At 44.8% G+C, this 18,926-nt stretch overlaps 1 protein-coding gene across 3 annotated transcripts in view; it reads left to right on the forward strand.

Annotated features, from left to right (window-relative positions):
* Window positions 1–18,926, forward strand: part of GRHL1 (grainyhead like transcription factor 1) — a 40,340-nt gene that overhangs the window by 9,869 nt on the left and 11,545 nt on the right. For all 3 annotated transcript variants that reach the window (XM_053974435.1, XM_053974433.1, XM_053974434.1), the window contains exons 6-9: window positions 555–711; window positions 1,177–1,288; window positions 2,237–2,331; window positions 14,645–14,803. In XM_053974435.1, coding sequence (XP_053830410.1) covers window positions 555–711; window positions 1,177–1,288; window positions 2,237–2,331; window positions 14,645–14,803 — 523 coding nt within the window. The remainder of the gene's footprint in view (window positions 1–554; window positions 712–1,176; window positions 1,289–2,236; window positions 2,332–14,644; window positions 14,804–18,926) is intronic.

Genomic DNA, 18,926 nt, shown 5'->3' on the forward strand with positions numbered 1-18,926 from the left:
TGCACCAAATCTGTTTCCCATGAGAATGAGCAGTACTCTCTGGGAGTGGTCTGGGAACAGGGGCAGCTTCCAGCTGTGCCCCTCTCCCTGGTGTGCTTGTCTTGCTCTCAATCTGCTGGAAATCTACAGCAAAAATAGGAGAAATAAAACTCACCTAAACTCCAGAGGAGGGGAGCAAATTAGTTGTTTGATACTTGCAGATGGCCAAGAGGATGATAGCCACCGAGTAGCTTATTAGCTTGTGAATTTAATTAAATTCTAATAGATGCTTTTCTCTTTGGTGAGGGCAGCTTGCTGCTCTCAGCCTGAATAGGGACCTTTCAGTCTTGTCTGCTGATGTTTCTTGGGATTTAACTTGCCAAGAACTTCTCTTAAATGTTCATTCATGAAGGAAATGGTTGAAAAAGGGGCTCATCCTGTTTTCCAACTTCTTTGCCTGTTGATGGCTTAGTGAGTCAGCTAACGACTTTGGAATTTCTCCAAATTAAATGTGGAACGTTTAATCAGCTTTCCAGGAAAATGCCTTAGCAATCACTACCCTCTTCACTCTATAGGAATAACTTTGAATACACTCTGGAAGCCTCCAAGTCCCTCCGACAGAAGCCTGGGGACAGCACAATGACTTACCTGAATAAAGGTCAATTTTACCCAATCACACTGAAAGAAGTCAGCAGCACTGAAGGAATCCATCACCCCATCAGTAAAGTCCGAGTGAGTGGCAGCCCTTGTGGTTTCTTGGGAGGGAGGGAGTGTACAATGGTAACCTTAAACTCTCCAAAGTGCAGCAATCTAGACCAGAGCATCAGCACAAAGGCCAGCTTAGCTGTGCTCTTACATCAGTGTTCGTTCCTCTGCTGTCCACCTACTGCCAGACCAGCCCATCCTGGCTCAGACTGTTAAGAAGCAGTGTCAGCACTTGTGTAAAGGTGATGCAACACCTGGAATGAGATCCCAGAATTCTAGTTAGGAGAGCAGTTCTGCTCATCTCTGTTTATGACCCAGAAAGTGCTGTTGTCTGCCTTCCTGTTTGGCAGCGGTGTGCCAGGTATACTGTAGTGCCTCAAAGTGGAAAAGCCTAAAGCTCCAAACCAAATGTACTCTCTGGCCTTTTCTCTATTGCTCTTTCATGTTTTTGTTTGCTTTTTTTTTTTTTAATCTTTCCCTCTCTCCTTTCAGAGTGTCATTATGGTTGTGTTTGCTGAAGACAAAACAAGGGAAGATCAGCTCAGGCACTGGAAATACTGGCACTCAAGACAGCACACAGCCAAACAAAGATGCATTGACATAGGTATGGATCACTCTCATTGCTGATGTCAGACTTAAGACATAATTCCTTGGCAAGGTTCAGTTTTCTGCTAAAGCTTTGTTATTTTTAAGGAACTTCTGGATCCCTCTCTCTGCTCTCCATAACTTTGCTGAAAGCAAAGTTTGTGTTTGGAGCTAATGCTGTAGTTTTTAGGACTCATTAAAGAGGTTGATTTTTTTGGAGGATTTTGATTGGTGGGGTTTAGGGTTTTGTATTGGGAGATCTGACAATCCCCTCCAGACAACAGGTTTTTTTAGAATATCCTGGTGCTTGTAGCTAAATCATAGCTTGTAGTCTCAGTGGCTGTCCTAAATGTAGTGTTTCTTCAAAGGACAAGATCCTTGTAGAAGTACTTCAAGACTAATGATCCTCCTTCCCACAGCTTTGCTCACAACTCATCTTTGGTACATGTTAAAAAAGAAAACACTGCAAATTTCCACTTGCCTCCAGACAAGGCTGAGGCTGGCTGGGTTCCAGCCTTCTCTGGCTGAAGGTTGGGCTGTACTCCTTGTCCCTTCCTTCTGTGAATCAAAGCAGGGATTAATCACCTGGCACTTAAAGCAGACGTGCATGCAAATCTTTGTTTGTTATTGAAGGAGTTTTATTGAGAGCTTATGTCCTTGCCATACAGGGTAGTGTTTCCCGCACATAGCACAGAACACCTCTTATTTAGGATGTGCCTTTGTCAATGGAGTTTCTAGTTTCAATTTTTTGCAAGTCCCATTTTGCTCTTTCCTCCTGTTTGTTGAGGATTTTTTGTGTGTGAGAACCATTTCCAGACTCTTCAAAGATCCATTCCTAAGGTACAGTTTGGTTTTTTTTGCCCCCCAAGGGGCTGCTGAAGAGTTACAGTTTCTGGCTGCTTCGTGTGCTTAAGGACTCAGGTAATATCTCCTCTTCCTCTCCCTCATGAACCCTTCTTTCTAACAGCTGACTACAAGGAGAGCTTCAACACCATCAGCAACATTGAGGAGATTGCGTACAACGCCATATCCTTCACCTGGGACATCAACGAGGAAGCAAAGGTATGTGACCACGATTGTATTTCCTGTCCTTTTAGCAGATTCAGGGGCTGGGGGAAGGGAAGGGTGTGTGGCCTACCTGGTGATTAGTGTGTAACAAGTTTGTTTACGCTCTTACATTAGGCAAAACCTTCTGGCTGTTTCTTAAGAGGGTTTGCATGTGCAGCTGGGAGGAGAGCTTTGCAACTGCTTTAGGGTTCTTGGCAGGAGTGCCTGCCTGAGAGACAAGTACTGACAGAAGGAAGCGCGGAGCGTTTCCCGAGCAGATGAAGTGGTGCGGGAGGTGTGATGGAGCGTAGCTGGGCTTGGCACCGAGCGCGGCCTCCCCGAGGATCCCCGCGGGAGGCGGGGGCAGCTGCTGGGAGCTGAGGCTCTAGCCATGGGCTTGCCTTCCACCAGAGAGGGAGCAGCTGCGGCCTCTGAGCTCCCAAAGCATGCGTTGCTTAAACCGCAGATCCCAACACCCAGTGACCTGTTTCAAACTAGAACAACCTCCTGGTGAACTCTGGTTTGATCTTTCCTCAGAACTGTGGGTGCTTTTGTAGGTGTGTAGGTACAGGAAGCTTCCCTAGCTAGTAGCTAACTACAGCTGTTTGAGCCACTCTGGCTTCTGGAAAAGGCTTGAGTGTCTTCTAGGTTCAAGGAAACCAGTGAAAGCGTGGAGCCAACTCAGTTCTAAAGGCATTTCTCACTGGTTAGTTGCTGGAGTCAAAGTGAAGGAGTTTTCTTTGAGAATGTCATTACTGGGTTTTCTTTAAAAAATGGGAATGGTTTCTGTTCATTTTTGGAGACTGCCTATTTCCTTGGCAGTACTAGTAACTGGTACCAGCAAGCAGTACGAGTAGTCACCAGCATCATGGGGAAAAACACTGATGGCTGCAGAGTGCCATGTCTAGGGAGAGTCTGGCTTGGGTGGACGTGGGAGAACTATGAGCAAAGAACAGAGCTCCTTCTCTGGAGCTGTGTGTGCTCCTGCTCTGCAGGAGGAGAAAAGGCTGGTGTCGCTGCACAGAGCTTGCTGTCACCACAAACTGTGCTCTGTCCTGCACAAGGGCTGTGGAGAAAACGTTGTATGGGGACTGCTGTTGGGTTTCAGCTCTGTGGGAGAAGTTTGGAATGCTTAGCACACAGCAGTGAGGAGCTTGTGTGTGCTGCTGCTGAAAGTGCTGCTTTGCAGTGTGTAGGACATTACTTTTGAGGCTGGTGTTGGGTGCCAGGATTCCCTTTTCACCAGATTTGGCTTCAGCCAGGTTGAGAGGGCTTGGCAGGGAGAGCCTTATCTGCTGGAGGATGCTAAAAGGCTGACATGATTCCTAAAACATGAAGCACTTCACTTTGTGCACAAAAAGAAGAGCTGTCAAAAGGAGTCAGTAACTATTATCCTGCTGCCATAGCCAGTCAAACATTTAACAAACCCAGGTAGTCAGTGTCTATGAGGTATGCAAAGGATTAGGATTTGCACACAGGGGTGGATCATGCAGACAGAACAATGTAAGTCCTCAAGGAGATGCAAGTGCTTTCTGCAGCTGCCTCTCTGCTGGCTGAGCCACTCTGCAGCCGTAGGGATGAGCCATTAACTCAGGAGCAGGGCTCACAGCTGGTGCTGAGGAGTTTGTGGCTGCTCCAAGGAAAGCCATCCCTTCCTACGAGGTGGCTGTTGCCAAGCTACTCTACAGACCCCTGAATGAATAGTTTAGTCTATAATGAAATTGCCAATAGCATCTTGAAAATATCTAAGGACACTCATGGTAATATTTCACCTTGGGGCTGAACTTCATGCTGTGAGACAGACTGATTTTTTTAGCTACAGAAGTAAATTTGCCTCCAGATTCACAGTCTTAGTGTGTGAGATCCATACACTGTGAGTCCTGGTTTTATGAACTTTCAGAGGGGACTGTTGATACCAAATGTGCAAGCCTTGACTCTTGGGATCAGAATCTTAATAATACAAAAATACCCTCAATTTCAGTATTTAAAAAATCGGCTTTTTTGGCACGGGCTCCATGTGCTTAAGTGTCTGTTTAACTTCATTTTTTCCCTGAGTGGATGTGTTTTGTCAGTGACTGAATTTCTCACCAGAAGAGCTGCAGTTCTTTCTCTCCTTCTGTGATCTTATCAGGAGATGTCTGAGCCAATTTCAACAATTTTTATTGCATGGTTCGTTTACCTTGTATGCTCTTGCTCTCTCTTTTCCTTTCCCTCCCTGCCCCCCAACCCCTGACAGCAGTCTTAAAGTATATGAAGAAAGCAAGGAATAGATAGAGCTTAGTTTCTGATGATACAGAAATTCCTTCACAGTAATAAATACAGTGTTTATATTTAATGACAGCAGAAGTGCTGCATAGACAGTGTATTTAACCAGCCAGCAAGCCTTGATCATTAAACATTTGCTTCCTGAGCCCTGGAGTTACCTGGACCAGAGCCAGGTGATTCTTCTGGGCTTGTTGCTTCTCCCATTTTCCTCTTGCTTTTGCTTCCAGTTTGCTGTGGAAATGATTTTGCAGCTATGTCAGATGGGAGGTGATGAGGGTCTGTGTCTGGGCTTTCTGATATAGTTACTCATTTGGACACGCAGGGTGTAAGTCAGATTTAAGGCAGAAATAGCGTATTGTCACAAGGAGTTGCCCTTAGCAGCTCTGGGACTATGTACTTACCTTCTTGTGGGAATGTACAGGAATATTGCACCTCTGCCGCTGGGTCTGTTCAGGAGGTGTCACTGCCTGAGAGTGCTTTGCCAGTGCCCTTGGGGCACTAAGGGGGTTTAGTAAACTGCCCCTTTCTGGTGAAGAAATGCTCTTTTCATACAATACAAGTCATGTGCTCCTTCTGTAGCAAGGAAAATTCTGTGGATTTCACAGCTGTGGATTTGTGGGATGGAAAAAGGATGTTTAAGATGCCCTCAGTAACAAGTATTACCCATTTCCCAGTTGCATTGTGCTGGGAGAGCTGAGAGCAAGGCCGGGGCTCTAGTTGCTGGACGCGTTGGACAGGCCTGGCTCTGCACAGCTGGAATTGTCCCACATCTGCCTGCATTGCTGTGCTGTTCATGAGCCCTTGGGTGTAGAAACCAGGGGTATTTCATGCATGACAGACACTTCCCACTCTGGGACCAGACCTTGTCCACGGATTTCAGAGCAAATGTGCTTCTCTCTGGCAGCTCCTATCTGCCCTCTTCTGTTGTTTTGGGACATCACAGGAGCTGCTGAAAGCAGCCGCTTCACAGCAGAGGCTGGTTTAAGTATTCTCTGACCTTTGCAAGAGTGTGTTCAAGCTGGAAAAGGAGCCATGATCCAAAACCTCCTTGCTGTGAGACAGTGAAGGGAACAAGGGGTGGGGAAGAAGGCCAGACTTTGAAAGAGGCAACCTGCCCTGAAGTGGTGCCATTGAGAGTTGAAGGAGAGTGAGGTTGGGATTAGAAGGATTGTCAGGAGACACTGCAAAGTGGGGAAGCAGTGATTCAGGTGGGCTTTCAGATGTCTGTATTAGAGATGAGATCTGATCCCATCACCTGACAGAGCAGGGGAAGGGAATAGTTGAGTGGGGAGACAATCATGCTTTGTGAGAAGAAAAGGGAAGAGGGTGGACTAGAAAATTATTTGATGAACTGGTGGATTGTTGAATGGGGTATTTAAGAAAGCCAGTGTAGCTACTCAATCAGGAGCCATTCTGGTTGAGTGGAAGCATGATCTGATGAGTCTGATGAGATGTGTAGCTGATACTCACTTGCATGCAGCAGGTAATGCTGGAGTTACCCTGAGGCTTGTGGAGACTTCAAACAGTTTCCCACCCCATGATGGATGTCTGCTGTGGGCAGACAGTCAAGGTGGGGTTCTTCTCCTGCAAAGAAGCTTTTAGATGTCTGAACAGAAGCTCGTCATCTTCTGCGTCTATGACTTCATTAGGGACAGGGTGTCTAGAGCTGGGATGCAGCTTCCTCTAGAGGTGTCTGCCCCTTCTTGTTGACTGAGCAGGCTTGGCTGTCTTTGAAATGTGGGAATGTTAGAAGTAAGGAACAGGAATCCTTGCAGCCCTTTTTGTGTCTTTGTCCCCCATGTCAGTTAGAATAAATGGTTGTAGGTTCAGGTCATGGGTTTTTGAGGCTGGGATCCATCTCTTCCCAGGTCTGTAGAACATTCCAGGCTCTCCTTTTATTGGTTGGAACTCAATAAAGGTCTTTTGATGAAGATTGCCACTATGTGTACAGTTAAATGCACATTTCATACTGCTCTTCATAATGTTGGCTGTTGTCCTGTTATCTCTGTTATGTTACCCGTTAGGCTGTGAAGCAAATTCTGTCCCTTAGCTCTGGCCTGGGGACATGGCCTGCTCTCAGGTCAGTGGGAGTTGAACAATCTGGACAGATTGGTTTCCCCAGGGTTAACTGGCTTTACTGGATCCTGCTTTGCTCAGATCCTGTCGGAGTTCTTGCCCTGTGGAGCAGGAGGGTTAGGGCCTCTTGTCTGAATAGGGCAAGTTGCTGTCTGCACAGCAACTGCAAGAGCCTCCCTTGCCCATTTCTATAGCTGTGACAGGGCAAGGATCCTGCCGTTGTGCTGGGGCACCCCTTCTGTGCTTCCCAATGGGCCCCTTCTGAAAAGCACCATTGCTTCCAGCAGCTCCTAGAGAAGGGCCCCGATGGAGGTCTTTGGTCTGGCTTGTTATAGGCTGGGTAATGAGACTGTAGCCAAAAATGATGTCACTGCACGTTAAGGGTTCTATTGTCCTCCTACTCCTTCCCTCCAAAACAAAACAAAAAAAAAAAGGCATTGTAAGCCAGATGCTGTGTAAAAAGACTCTTTCTACTAAAAGGGAATACATGTACAGAGTGTAACAGGCATTTTGAGCTCAAGAATATCATGACAGAGCTTTTTGCTGCCCTTTCACCAAAGGGAAGATGCTGTAGCGTCTCTTAATTGATGCCCTGAATGACAGAGCAATTAAACTTTTAAATTAAAAAAGCACTTTTTTATTACTTTTTTTTTTTTGTCCAAGAAGAGTGGAATGGTCCTAATATTATGGTAATTTGCATCTAATTTGGGATAGCCTTTTGAAATAGAAAATTAGGCAATAAGGGTGGTCTTCTTGGCAGATCCTCCCATGTGTTGGCAAGATTATTTTGTTTAGAGGAGTTCAGTTTTCGGAGAGGGTGGATCTCTTGCTACAACTTGAAGTGAGGCTGGGTGGTACACTACTGATTTATTTTAAGAGCTTATTCTAGCGTAATCCTCCCTTGGTGTTCACTATAGGAAGAATTTAAACTTTTTTGATTGATGAATATTGCATACATTTATATGGATGCCATTGTAATGAAGCAGCAGTCATATGCCTCATTAAAGAAGGTGTTGCCACCTTCAGCAGCATTGAGGAGGTACAGGTTTGACTAGTTGGAAATGAAACTATGAAATGTGATGAGTCAAACATACTTAAAGGAAAGAGATTGGTGTGAAGCCAAGGCTGCAGACCACAAATACTTTGAGGCAAGTACACAGAGCCTTTGGAGCAGTGACATAGGAAAGTCATAGCAAGTATTGCTTACCTGCCTCTTAACACTGACCTCTCCCTGCTCTGTCCTGGCTGTTCTGGAAAACAAGCTTATGCTGCCTTTGATTTTCAGCATTGCCAACTAGAAGCAAGTTTTCAACCCGGTATTTTATCTGAACTTTGTGTCCCAAGCCTCAGCCATGGTCTGGTCTTCCATGTATGAGCTCACAGGGTGTTTCCCAAAGCTGAATGGAAAATCTCTTGACATTAGCTTTTCTATATAGAAAACTAGGAGGTGATTTCTTGGTTTTCTTTTCCCTTTTCTCTATTAATTTTTTACCTGATGCAACTCTTTCTTTTCAGCCATTTTTGTGCCTTTATAGACTTAATTCTCTGTTTTGTTGTTGTGCTTCAGCTTTTGTCATTGTTTTTGGAGACTTGTGTTGTTGTTGTTGATGTGGGGAGGTGCATTAGGGGGTTTTTGTGGGGTTTTTTTTCAACGTGTTGTCAGTGTTTTTGCCAAACTGCTGTTTTTACTTTCTTTCCAACCAACCTAACAAAACCTGGCCCAGCATCTTTATCTTATCAAAGCCTCGGGTGGGAGGAAGCATTGGTAGGACTGGGAACCATTATCCCCAGGTTTCCCAGGTGTTGTGAGCAGAGACAGTCCTATATTTCCTGCCCTCAGAACAGGATGGAATAACAATCAGCATTGCTCTTTGTGAGCAGGAATATGCATTTTCCTTTCATTACCATTCCTTTTTGTTTTGTTGGAGTAGACTTGCTAGGAGGATGTTCTTTATCTGGAGGTGGATCGTATTTCCCCCTTGACATTCCTTGACATGGTGTGGGACCCATGATGGCCTCTGTGTCAGTCACTCAAATTGGGATTGGTAGGTTTGAATGCAAACTCACTCTCCTGGGCTGCAAGCAGGATGGTGCTGGGTCTGCCTGAGCAGAGCTGGAGCGGATGCAGCCCTCTCACCCATCTGCCAGACAAGCCTTTTTTGGAGCATCCGATCCCAAAAGCAGGAGGTGGCTGAGGAGCCCACAGGTGCATGAATTGCCCAATTTTTTATCTCTTTACTGGCTCACCTCCTGCTGATGCAAAACCTGTGGTGTGTGTGGGAGGTGAAGAAACGAATGTGAGAGCAGTAAGATTAGCCACCTCTCAGGTGATCTTACCAAAGTGTGGGTTTGTTTTTTTTTTTTTCTTTTAAATACAGAAGTCTTCCCAGCACTGCTTTCTTAGGACATGCCTTAGTGGATGTGTGCAGGCAGACCTGTGCTTGCCCTGCCTGCACTCGAAGCTGCTTGGCTCTCACCCAGATCTTGGAAGCCACGTAGCTACATTGGCACAAGGTAGTGCCCAGGTTGATGGCTCTGCCTCTTGGAAGGGCTTGGAATTCTGCTGGTGTACTTCATAAGGCTTTTGGACAGGAGATGTTTTGAATCCAACCAGCTTGCGGCATAGAGGAAACATATGGGGACAAATCTTTAGAAAATAACTCTGGGTTTTTTTTCTCTTTACTGTTTATATTTGTCCAAGCCTTTAGAGAAACCATACGATTTCAGCTATCAGCATTGAAATTACAAACTTTGAGCTTCTGGTTAACTTTTTTTTTTATGCAAGGGGGAGACACTGCCTTTGTGTCAGGAAAATGGTCTCTAGACCCCCTAGAATCCCTTTGCCTACTGTATTTTGGGCATAACATTGAATCTGTTTAGCCAAGGCTAAGAAAAGCAGCTGCATTCCCTGGAAAGAAGCTCATTGCAGTTTAACCTGTCTCTGGTGGTTGTGTTGTAGGCTCCAAACTCTGTATTCTGTACAAACACAGTCATCCAAGGTCAAAAACATCCTGACAATTTTAAGTTGAATATAACATGGACTGAATATAACATAGCCTGGAACATCTTCTATGAAGACAGGCTGAAGAGCTGGGGTTGTACAGCCTGAAGAAGAGATGGCTCTGGAGAGACCTTAGAACATCTTCCAGAACCAAAAGGAGGCCTAAAAGAAAGCTGGAGGGGGACTTTTTACAGGGGCTTACAGTGATATGGAACAAGGGTGAATGGCTTCAAACTGACATATCCAGATCAGGTATTAGGAGGAAATTCTTCACTGTGAGCGTGCTAAGGCACTGTAACAGGCTGCCCAGAGAAGCTGTGAATGCCTCATTCCTGGAAGTGTTTAAGGCCAGGTTTGGGATTTTGAGCCTTCTGGTCTGGTGAAGGGTGTCCCTGCCCATAACATAGGGGGCTGGACTACATGCTCTTTAAGGGCCCTTCCAACCCAAACTGTTCTGTGGTTAAAATGAGAGGCTTTTGTGTACTAGTGTGAGAAAAGAGCTAAGGTTTTTATCTGAATTCTCAATGGAGAAAAAAATATCCAATGGACTTGGATTGTTGAGTAATGTCTTAATCCTTTGGACTCAGAAATATAAAGGATCATAAATAGAAGGAGATAATACCATTTTCCTGCCTTCTCTTGAAACGAAATAAACGTGGAGCAAGGTGATCAGCCTGGAAAAGTCCCAAGCCTGCCTGTGTAGGTCCTTATCCAGAAGGATGTACAGGACTTTGCAGGCTAGTGCTGCCCATGCCTGTGTTTGCTCTGACTGGTCAGAGTTCATGGTGTGCTAACACAAGTTGCTCTCCATTGCCTGTGGCAGCCCCAGGTGAGAACCTACATGCTCCTTTCCAACTGGGCAGATGAGCCTGCGCAAGGTGACATTTCATCTAAAGCTGCTGCATATGTAGCCTTTGGCCTCATCAGAATTGCTAGTGCTTTTTGTGTGACAGCAGAGTACAGTGTCCAAGATAAACTGAGGAGAAGAGATCTGGGTATGCAAGCCTTCATTTAAAAAAGGCATCTTTCATCTCGCTGACAGAGAGGTTCCTGCAGCACTTTGATTGCCCTTTAATTATGTCTGTTTTTCCTGGTTTGTTTGAAAGGCAGATCTTGTTAAAAAAAGGTGCTGTGTGGAAAGAACTTGGCTGTCTCTGCTGCCCTTCCTTGAGGGCACACGGCAGAGCTGTTGGATTAATTTTTTTTCTGCATTATTAAAATGGAAGATTGTTTCTCGTGGATTTGAATGTAGGCACGGTGTGTTCCTCCCACCTTAGGTGAGGAGGGGCATGAGGGGTCGGATGGTTAAAGCAGACAGAGAAGTCACGAAGTCTGACTTCTTCCCACACTAACTTCCAGCAAGATCCTAGAGGAGGTGCTTTAATCCTTCTGCCTTCAGTCTTTTGTTGTGTGCAGCTGGGCTGCCCCAAAGGCTGCAGAAAACCCAGCATGGTGTTGGAGAAAGGAGGCTCTAGAGTGTTGGGGTGAATGCCAGGTGTGGGAGGTTAGCAGTTTATAGCAGCTCACAGTTTTCATGCTGCTTGATTTTATCTGATATGCCACCATTGTGGAGCCATTTGCCTCAATGAGTATCTCAGCTTTTTTTAAAAGGAGTTGGAAAAAGCATGGAAAAAATCAACAGGAAAAAAGGGGAATAGATAAAGCATGCCTTGGGTTAGAGAGAAAAGCCTGGATATGTGATAGCCTAGATATATGTAGTCAAATATAGAGGCTCAACTGGCAAGCAAGCAAAATAACTCAAGAACAGGTTTCTAATCCCTTTACAAATCTTAGTTTTAAAGAAAATCTGCGTAACTTTTGAGGGCTTGACTCATGTGTATAAGTGCCCAGGCTTGACAGTGCTCTATTTTTAAGTGCTGTCTTTATGTTGAATCTTGGGAGGTGAGATGAAAATGTTTTTTTTAAAAGTAACAACAAATCTTAATATAGCTGAGAATGCGGAACTGCCCTTAGAAAAATAGGTTGGACACATGAAAAGGAATCTTGCTCAGCAGGCTGAAGACGCAGAGCAACTTCTGCGGTTACGTTTTTCTTTCTTCTGGCAATTTTTGGGTGGGGATGTAGCTGATGCAGTCACTTGGCCTTACATTTAATTTCTAGTGTAAATCAAATACTCCTGTACATTAGGAACCTGGCTGAAACTGTCTTAGCCCAAACTGGAAAAGCTGTTTGCTAAAATTCTGTTTTGTGAAACTTGAGGCAACCTGAAGTTGCTCAAAAATAGAAGTTACAGGATGGGTAGGGAGAAGTAGATGCTCCTTTTGAGCTGAAATTGTTTATTACAAACAGGAGAAGACAGGCTGGCGCTCTGTTGCTTCAGAGATGTGATTAGGTTTTAGTTGTCATCTCCTGCCTAGAGTCCTGAAGATTTGAATGGCATGAAAATGAAGTCAGCTGCTTAAAACCAAAGCTAATCAAATGAGGAGACTCTAAAGTAGGAGGATAATCTTTGACATCTGACAGGCAATCCTAAATTCCCATGGGATACCTGAGCAGCTCTGCTATAGTAACATGTCTTTTGTGCTGAGACCAACTCTTCTACCTTCAGCCTAGTGGGCTTTGTGTGGCTGGTAAGCCATAAAAACTGAAAACATGAACTTGAAGTCTCAGAAGAGAAATGACACCGTGTGCTAAAGAACTGCTGACTGATGCGGCGCACTGAATCTTCTGGTGTCCAGTGGTGTGAAACTCATTTGTGGGATTTCACAGAAATTTCGAGACAGTGGTGGACCTGCTGATGTGGCTTCTTGGGCATGTTTTTCTTAAAGAATGTAGTCATTTTTTCATACAGAAATGAGTTGAGTGAATATTCAGTATAGGTAAATTTAAAATTAAAATTTAAAATGTAAAAATATGCAAACACCAGAGTTGAGGGTCTTTTAAAAAACAAAACCCCTGCTCAGGGAACACAATTATTCAGGGTGTGCATCTGATTACCAAGCTCCTAAGCTGGTGAGAGCAGCTTTTCAAACTCCTTGAAGCTTTTCCCCCAGGGTGTACCAGCACTGCAGGCAAAATGTCCTTGTAAAGCCAAAGGTAGCAAGAAGGGAAGCGGGGTGGATAAAAGCGGGCAAAGCCATCATTTGGGTTAGTCTGGGGAAGACTGTGCACAGCTTATTTTAAAATAATTTTCCTGACTGCAATTTGTGCATTTAATGCTTTCACAAAAAGTTGTCTTGGAACAGTGCGAGTTAGGGGTGCTGGGGCACAGGCTGGAGGGTGAGCAGGCATTGAGCACCAGCTCACCTGGCGTCCTGCGCGTGTTCCTGGCTTGAATCCCCGCAGAGGCAGCAGTGTGGGTCCGGGGCTCTGCTGACGTGCTGTGCTGGCCTGGGTTGGGTGGTGGTTCACACATTCCATGTCCCTTGGCACAGCAGGCCTTGGTGGGGACTTTGGAATTGGAATCTCTGGGATGGTGTGTGCACAGGAGGGAATAGGGGGGCTGTTTGCTGAGCAACTGCACTGCCCTCTCAGGGCACAGGGGCTGCAGGAAGTGGCATATGAATCCCCAGTATTCAGACAGATTACTATGAGAGAAGTCCCTCACCTGCATTGTTTTTCCTCCCTGCCCTGGCTTTTTATACAGATATATCCATGGTGGGGAAAAATCAATGGTTATAAACTATCACCAGATCAGGGTTTTACATTTCTGTCTCCCATCTTTGTTGAAACTGGTAAAGGATGTTGCAGAACTTGTGTGAAGAGGACCTTGGACCTTGATAAGCAGCCCTTAGCAAAGCCAAAGCCTGTAGCTTTCCCAAGCCTGTGTGAGCCCCTGCAGCTCCGGGAGGTGGCACCAGCTCGCTGCTCAAGTGGTGCTGGTGGAAGCACCACCTAAGTGAGCGATTGGGTCCTGGGATGGTGCTCCTGCAAAATCTCTGGGAAGGTGCTTCTGGCTCCCGAGGCTTTGGTTATTTTTTAAAGCAGTGCGTTCCCAGCCTTTATTCTTCAGGCAGAGAGGAGAGAAGCTGTTGCAGGTCTTGGTGGCTCGTAAATTCCTGGTAATTAATCCTTACAGCTTCTGAGATGTGCCAGTAATAGGCATTGTGTCTATTGAAAAGCCTGGCACACTGCAAGCCCATTATCTAGATACAAAGTACTCTGCTCTATCTGCTCAAATCCACTTAAGAATATTTCTTTATTCTGTTAAGCAGCCTTGGACTTGTTGTCTGGTTGTGTGTGATTTGTGTTTTTGAGAGGGTTTTTTTGTTCTTTTTTCAAGCAGTTATGAAAATGAAATTAGATATGTTCCAACATGCAGTTAATTTTCCCTGTTATTAATTTTTGTAAGAATAATGGAAATGTTTCTCTTACCCTTTCCAGCTGAATGTTAACAGAGTATTGAATGTCTTACTAAGGAATATTCAAAGTAATGTTCAACTTAGTGTAAAGCCCAGAAACCTTCACTGGAATAATGGTGTTATTTCTGTGTTTAAAGATTACATATTGCCTAATATTTTTTAAAAGCTTTTAATAGCCTTTAGAATAAAAAACTCAACCAAGTACTTTCAAGTATAAGCTGTGCTCATGTAGAACTCATGGAAAGATTTCACTTACCCAGAGTAACATGAATTTTTTGGAACATGGTTGTGTTCTTACCAAGATAATAATAAATGCTGAGCAGTGAGAATTGATTGTAGGAGCATTCCCTTTGCTAAAAGTTTGATGGTGACATTTGAGAGTTCTTGGGTGGGAAGATAGGTGGAGTCTTCCTAAAGTTTGGATGGTCTGTTGAAATCTGTTTTGGACGAAATGGCTTTGTCTCCTTCAATGGCTTGTGTAAAAACTTAAGAATGTTATGTTGCTTCTTGGGGATTTTACCTGGTGTCTTAGAAGAAAGAAGGTGCTGCTTGTAGTGGCAAGGACCAGCATTTGGGCCTTAGCGTTCCCCGAGTATCCCTTGCTCAGTGGTCAGCCAGGACTCCGTGTGTCACTACTGACAGCTGCTGCTTTCCTCTTCTGCAGGTTTTCATTTCTGTGAACTGCCTCAGCACAGATTTTTCCTCTCAGAAGGGAGTTAAAGGCCTCCCCCTGAATCTTCAGATTGACACTTACAGCTACAATAACAGGAGTAACAAACCTGTCCACAGAGCCTACTGCCAAATTAAAGTCTTCTGTGACAAGGTAAGGTTGAATCAATGTGCCAGTGACTGTTTTAGAAAGGCTGCTCCACAGCTTAGCAGCCTTTTTTTTTTTTCCTAATTGTGTCACTTGCTATTTTGACTCACTGAAAAGTCCTGTCTGTGTTTAAAAAATTTCAACCCCTTCTACTTGGCTCATATATGTTATGATGACCTCAAATAAATTTGCTGCTCCCAAAGTGCTGGAGTGATAAGTGTTCCTGAGCATTGACTTTAGAGAAAGGTCAGCCAGTGGCATACTGACACTGGGAAGAGCCTTCAGCAGGAGAAATCATTGCCATTGACTGGAGCAAGTAGAGGCTTGTCTTTTTGCCCAAGGTCTGTTGTGTTGGTCCTTTTAAATTTCTTCATGTTTTCATACTGCATTTGTTACAAAAACCCCAAACCAGTAACTTGCAGAGCTTGTGAACAAAAGATGTACCACCGTGGCATACAGCAGCATAAAAAAGCCCATTTACAAGCTGGATGGGTGCTGTAATTAGACTGCTCTGCCTTAACGAATTTAGCACACAGAATTAATGCCTATCCCAAAGCCAGTATTCAACAGAAGCTGTGAAAGAAACAGCAAAAGCTGAGCTGAAAGCAGCTGTAAAAGCTTAACTGAGTTTGCAAAGAAAGGCAATTTCCCAATTTTCATAACCTGAGCAGTCTTTTGAAGGTCCAGGGCAAGTAATGTGTAGTGTTACTATTTCCAGAGTGACCAAGTGTTCTAGGCCATGATAAATGCTTCCTGGACTTCCCCAGTCCTTCAGATTGCTGTGAACCATGTTGACTTCCTATTTTGCTGATATCCTGCTTGATTTGGGCCTCTTATTCTTTTAATCCAGACTCTGTCTTCATAGGGCAGACTCTTTCAGGTGATAGCTCAAATGCTTCTCCGTGCAGCTGCAGGGCTGAGGCAGGTCTGTAACCTCCCTCTCCGGTCCTGTGCTGGCTTTGCCAGACCACTGTGTGGTCTTGCCTGGTGTTCCTTAGGACAGTGCACAAAGATTCATCTCATACACCATTATTCTGTCTCTGCTTACCTCCCAAAATATACGGTGCCTCTGCACTGTGCTGCTGCTGTAGCATCCCATTAACTCCCCCTGCCACATTCTGTTGTCCATCCATAGGCTTTTAAATGGGTCCCTCTGCATTCCTGCACAGGTGGGAGAGCTGCCTGTAGCCGTTCCTGTTGTGATACTTTCTGCAGAGAATTTACAGGGACTCAGCAAAAGCTCTCCAGAGCCATTTTAAGACTTGCCAGTATGCCTAAGAGGCTTGGGTCTCATGAGATTTCTTCCTTTATTTTTCCTTTTTCTGTTTTCTTTTTCCTGTTTCAAGATGAGATTGAAGCAACTGTGTCATCTGACACAGACTCTGGTTTTTTCACCAGAGTAATCTGGGAGTCGGGTGTGCTGTCAACCTGTTTTCTCTACAATACAGAGAAGACAGACTTTATACAGGGTAGGGGGGATCTTTTACTCCTAAATTGTCCAATAAATTACTGACACAATGCTAAAATGACTGACAGGCTTGTACCACTGCTAATAAGACAAATTGGTTAATAAAAAGGCAGATGTGTAGTCAGCATATAGACTCCAATGGCTTCCTTCAAGCTATGGCAGAAATTTCAGCAAACCTAATAATATAGTAATGCCAGTGCATCTTTTATTTCCATTTGGGATTTTGACTTACTCTCCTGATTTATTCCTCCAGATACTTTGCAAATTGCACCTGAATTAAAAGAGGAGGGAAGAAAGGAAGGAGAAATGTAAATCAAAATCAGAACAGGATAATAAAAAATAAAACTGAATTTTACAAGTACCTTTCTTTAACCTTTCCCTTCTTTTCAGGCTCAACTTCACTCCCTAATTCTTTTCCTTGTCCCCTGCAATGGGGGAATGGGGGCTGTGGTCAGTTCTTCACACATCTCTGATGCTCCTTCCTCCTGGGATGTTTGGCTTTCATCTACTCCTGTGTGGTTTCAGGACCTGAGTAAAGCAGCATGGGTATAATGGTGTCATCCTGTAGAATGTTATGGCACAAGCTTCCTTCAGGCTTGGCTCAGCAATATTTGGGCTGAGCAGGGATGAGGCTGTCCTGTCCCGGAGGAAGACCTCCTCTATTCTGAATGGTGCCTCAGCTATGCATCCACATGAGGAGAATTAAATACAGGGTTTCACTGACTAGAGCTTGTGTTGCCCTCCGGGATCTGCTGTTACTCTGGTAGCGATGGGCAGTGCTGTGGGAAGGCTTTCATGGATGGTAGGAACAAATGAGTGAGATGCTGTTGGAAGGAAAGAGCAGGTGCAAGGCTGCTGGAGCATTGATGTGAATGGGCAGCAACATGGAAACTGTTCTTTCAGTTGCATGATCACAGAATGGTTTGGGTTGCAAAGCACCTTTAAAGGTGATCTAGTCTAGATCTCTGCCATGGTCAGCAATACATTGCACTAGGCCAGCTTACTCAAAGCCCCATCCAGCCTGGCCTTGAACCCTTCCAGGGATGGAGCATCCACAGCTTCTCTGGCCAAGCTGAGGGTGCCTTGCCACCCTCATCAGAAAAAGTTTTCTCCTTATGTCCAGTGTAAAACTGTCCTCTTTCAGGACAGTTCCCTAAGCTCTGCTGGCAGGGCAGAAAAGCCTGTTATCAAGACATAACTTTCTTTTTTTAATGTGGGATTTGAGACATATTTACCTGGGCCCCAGTAGCCTGCATCAAGTTGACTTTCAAGCAGGGAATGGGACGGCAGAGATTTTCTCAAAATGTGTGCTCTTGTTGAATCAGCATGTTCTCCACGAGGAGGCAGATGCTGTTCTGTAGCAGAGTGTTTGAGTAGCACGACTTTATTTCTACATGAAAGGTAAAAATCAGATCTGGAACCAAATCTAATCTTTCTGCTGTCAAGCTGAGATGTGACTGCTTTGGTAAGGGATGACACAGAGTGGTTCAGGTCCAGCTGTGCTGAGGTTTAGGTGGGATGTCTTCACTGTAGTGGGCTATATCAGCTTTATTGGGCCAAGCAAAGCTGGCAATGCCTGCGTCTTCATGTGTAATTTTTTCTCTCTCACCACAGCTCCCTGAAGCTGCTTTTTTCCCCTCTCATTGGGTGGAAGAAAAGATGATATGTGTTAATGTGTATCAAATATCTTGGCCAATTTTCATTCTTATTGCTGGTGCAGATAAGCCCAGTGCTACCAGCAGGCATAGGCAGCCTGGCATCTATAGAACATCGATTTACTGGGAAGTAAGGAGGGCTGTTCCCCTTCTCCCATGCACCATTAGGCACAGATTCCTACCCCGTGGCCACAGGAGTTTTGACACCTCATTTGCTGTAGCTAATCAAGTCTTCCTCCAGGACCATGCCAGGATGTGGGTGTGTTTTGGCAGCTTTGAAGGAGAGGCAATGAGAAAAAATGGCTTGGTGTGGCCAGGTAACAGTTACCTTTAGCCCTGCTTTGCAGGAGGATACTGGGAGACCCAGTAGAACTTGAGTTTACCAGTTTTGGTGACCTGGTGGTAGCACCAGGACTCTGAGTGTTGGCTATCTCCTGTGGGCTTATCACTTCATGCAGCTGGCAATATGACATCCCTGATTTAACACACAGTCACATGTGAGGTCTGGGCAGAGCTGGAGGAATGAACACTATTCCAAAGCTTCTTTCTTCCTTTGCTTTCTTCATCATAGCTGTCTGCACCTTGCAGAAAAAATGGCAATATGGCACTGTTGCTTGGTTTGGAAGGCTGCTTGGTTTGGAAGGCCAGGAGCAATGCAAGCATGAACCCAGTTAGGGAATCTGTGGATTCCACCATGGCCTGGCCGTGATAAAAAGAGAAGAAATAATCCCTGCTTCAAAGCAGTGCATGTCTGCAGCTTGAGCTCAGTGAAGGCTGGTACAACTGCTGCAGGCTCTCTGTGAAATGTGCAGGAGGTATCTTGCACTTGGTGATTCAAGTGTGGTGTGACTTCTGTAGATTCTAATGACAATCAAGGGAACTCCTAAACTGGGGGAACCTGCAATTCTTTATTGTTTTAAACACTTAAACTATACTTTTATCTAATGCTTTATACAATCATTATAGATGCGGGTGTCTTTTGTCACTGTATCTCCATCTGACTTGC

This window comes from Vidua macroura, chromosome 3 (assembly GCF_024509145.1).
Source record: "Vidua macroura isolate BioBank_ID:100142 chromosome 3, ASM2450914v1, whole genome shotgun sequence".
In the NCBI taxonomy this organism is placed as follows: domain Eukaryota; kingdom Metazoa; phylum Chordata; class Aves; order Passeriformes; family Viduidae; genus Vidua; species Vidua macroura.